At 51.5% G+C, this 3,048-nt stretch overlaps 1 protein-coding gene across 1 annotated transcript in view; it reads right to left on the reverse strand.

Annotated features, from left to right (window-relative positions):
* mars1 (methionyl-tRNA synthetase 1) overlaps positions 1–2,309 on the reverse strand; it is a gene marked incomplete at its 5' end in the record, with an annotated part of 13,663 nt that extends 11,354 nt beyond the window's left edge. The window contains 2 exons of the mRNA XM_055631964.1: positions 734–808; positions 2,099–2,309. Of these exons, the coding sequence (XP_055487939.1) occupies positions 734–808; positions 2,099–2,309 (286 nt within the window). The remainder of the gene's footprint in view (positions 1–733; positions 809–2,098) is intronic.
* Positions 2,310–3,048: the final 739 nt, after the last annotated feature.

The raw sequence follows: 3,048 nt of genomic DNA on the forward strand, positions 1-3,048 counted from the left end.
TATTGCACTTTATCTGTTTATTTATTGTGTATATATATGGTCTATGGTATATAGACACATTGAACTTTTATCTCCTGTACTGTATTATGTTTACATATTCTGTTGTGCTGCAGCAAAGCAAGAATTTCATTGTCCTATCTGGGACACATGACAATAAAACTCTCTCTTGACTTGTCTGTGTGTCTCTCTCTGTCTCACTCTGTGTCTCTCACTCTCTGTCTCTCTATCTCTCTGTCTCTCACTCTGTCTCTCACTCTGTCTCTCACTCTGTCTCTCACTCTGTCTCTCACTCTGTCTCTCACTCTCTGTCTCCCTCGCTCACAGTCTCTCTCTCCCTGTCTCACTCTCTTTTTCGCCCTGCCTCACTCTCTCTCTCTCTCTCTCTCTCTCTCTCCCCCTCTCTCTCCCTCTCTGTCTGTCTGTCTCCCTCTCCACAGGAGATGCTCCAGAAACCACATCTCTACCCGAACACGGATAACGGTGAATGGACCTCTCTGCCGGTCAGTGAAAATCTCCTTTCAAATGCAGACTACCCTCTAGACGATAACATCACCCCTCACCTCCCTGGACCAGCCCCACCTGCCCGCGTTTGGCCCACATCCCTCCAAACCTGCCCTATCCATATCCCTCCAAACCTGCCCTATCCATATCCCTCTCTCTCTCCACGACTCTCTGCGGTTTCTCCTGGCTCTTGGACGTAGCTGTCCCCGGGGTGAGTCCGGACGTTTCTCACCTGAGGCAGGTCCAGGAACAGATGTCTGGAGCTCCGCACCACAGGCGTGTCTCTGCAGATCTTACACTGGGGGCTCTGTGTGGGGGGGGGGGGGGGGGGACACAAACACAGTTGCACAGGATCGACGGTCAGTTAGTGTTCTCTTCCGTCCCCTCTATCACCCACCGGTGGACAGGTGGTACCAGAGGGGAGGGAGAGGGGAGAGCAGAGATACGGGGGGGGGGGGGGGGGGGGGGGGGGCAGAGGAGTGGGAGATGGGACGGAGAGAGAAGGGAAAAAGAGAGAGAGAGAGACAGGGGAGGGAGAAAGAGAATGGTGTAGACTCATAACAAGAGGAATTGAGTATAGGAGCAAAGAGGTCCTTCTGCAGTTGTACAGGGCCCTGGTGACGCCAGTAACATGAGCAAATTTGCAGATGACACAAAGCTGGGTGGCAGTGCGAACTGTGAGGAGGATGCTATGAGAATGCAGGGTGACTTGGACAGGTTGGGGGAGCGGGCAGATGCATGGCAGATGCAGTTTAATGCGGATAAATGTGAGGTTATCCACTTTGGTGGCAAGAACAGGAAGGCAGATTACTATCTAAATGGAGTCAAGTTGGGAAAAGGGGAAGTACAACGGGATCTGGGGGTCCTTGTACATCAGTCACTGAAAGTAAGCATGCAGGTACAGCAGGCAGTGAAGAAAGCCAATGGCCTTCATAACAAGAGGAATCCAATATAGGAGCAAAGAGGTCCTTCTGCAGTTGTACAGGGCCCTTGTGAGACCACACCTGGAGTATTGTGTGCAGTTTTGGTCCCCAAATTTGAGGAAGGACATTCTTGCTATTGAGGGAGCCCAGCGTAGGTTCACCAGGTTAATTCCTGGGATGGCGGGACTGTCATATGCTGAGAGAATGGAGCGGCTGGGCTTGTACACTCTGGAGTTTAGAAGGATGAGAGGTTTCTATGTTTCCAAGTCAGTGGAAAATCAATAGGGAACAAGATCCTCATTTCCAAGTATGAAAATGGCCATAACTTTTTTAATACTGAAGATATGAAAGTGAATTAGGTGTCAAATTAAACTCCTTTTTATGCTTTATCTGATAAATTGCAGACTTGATTTTCAAAATCTCAAAATTTTGTAACATTGCTACCAGAGGCAGGGAACATGTTCCCCGTCAGGGAGGGGAGGGGGAGAGCGATGAGAGAGAGAGACGGAGAGAGAGAGAGGGGGGAGAGAGAGAGAGAGAGGGGGAGAGGAGAGAGAGAGAGAGAGAGATAGGGGGAGGAGGGGGAGGGAGGGGGGGGGGAGGGGGGGAGAGGGGGAGAGAGGGGGGGAGAGGGGAGAGGGAAGAGAGAGGAGAGGGGAGAGGGGAGAGGTCACCTTGAGTTCGACGGCAGTGATGAGGCGACCACAGAGGTCACACTGGTCACCGCGGGCCCCAACGTAGCCACACAGGGGGCAGGTTCCCTCCACAAAGCGGTCGGCCAGGGGGCGGCGGAAGCGGTCGCAGCGCTCACACTTCAGCTGCTCCGTGACGGCGGCCGACAGGAAGCCTCGATCGTTCAGGCGGCTAAAGATGTCCTGGGCTATACTGCGGGGAGGAGGGATGGAGAGAGATAGAGAGAAAGGTGAAAGAGAAGGTGGGAGAAGAGTAAGTAACATACAAAACAATCGAAAATGAGGTGCAAGATTCTAGGCCATTCGGCCCTTCGAGCTGCACCGCCATGTTAATATGATCAGGGCTGATCATCCAACGCAGTATCCCGTACCTGCCTTCCTTCTCCATAGCCCCTGATCCCTTTAGCCACAAGGGCCACATCTAACTCCCCTCTTACAATATAGCCAATGAACTGTGAGGCATTTCCGACTACCCTCTGTGGCCAGAGAGGGTTCCCACAGAGGGTCACCACACTCTGTATGACAGTGTTGGAACATTTCCTCATCTCTGTCCTAAAAAGATTTCCCTTCCCTTATCCTTGAAAAACTGTGGCCCACTTGTTCGGAGGGGGGTGGACCCTTCCCCACGATCGGGAACAATCTTCCTGCTGCATCTAGCCTGTCCGAAACGCCCCTTAAGAATTTTCATAGAAGTTTCTATAAGAGACCCCCCCTCAATCTTCTAAAGTCTAGCGAGTACAAGCCGAGTCTATCCAGTCTTTCTTCATATGAAAGTCCTGACATCCCAGGAATCAGTCTGGTGAATCTTCTCTGAGTAACTCACCTCGATGGCAAAGAACGAATTCCTCGTCTCAGATTAGAATATACCAAACCTGTAATGCAATACTCCTAGGTGTGAGCATGAGGGGAAAGGGAGGAGGAAGGGGGAATTA

The sequence above is a fragment of the Leucoraja erinacea genome, unplaced genomic scaffold (genome assembly GCF_028641065.1).
Source record: "Leucoraja erinacea ecotype New England unplaced genomic scaffold, Leri_hhj_1 Leri_980S, whole genome shotgun sequence".
Taxonomy (NCBI): Eukaryota; Metazoa; Chordata; class Chondrichthyes; order Rajiformes; family Rajidae; genus Leucoraja; species Leucoraja erinaceus.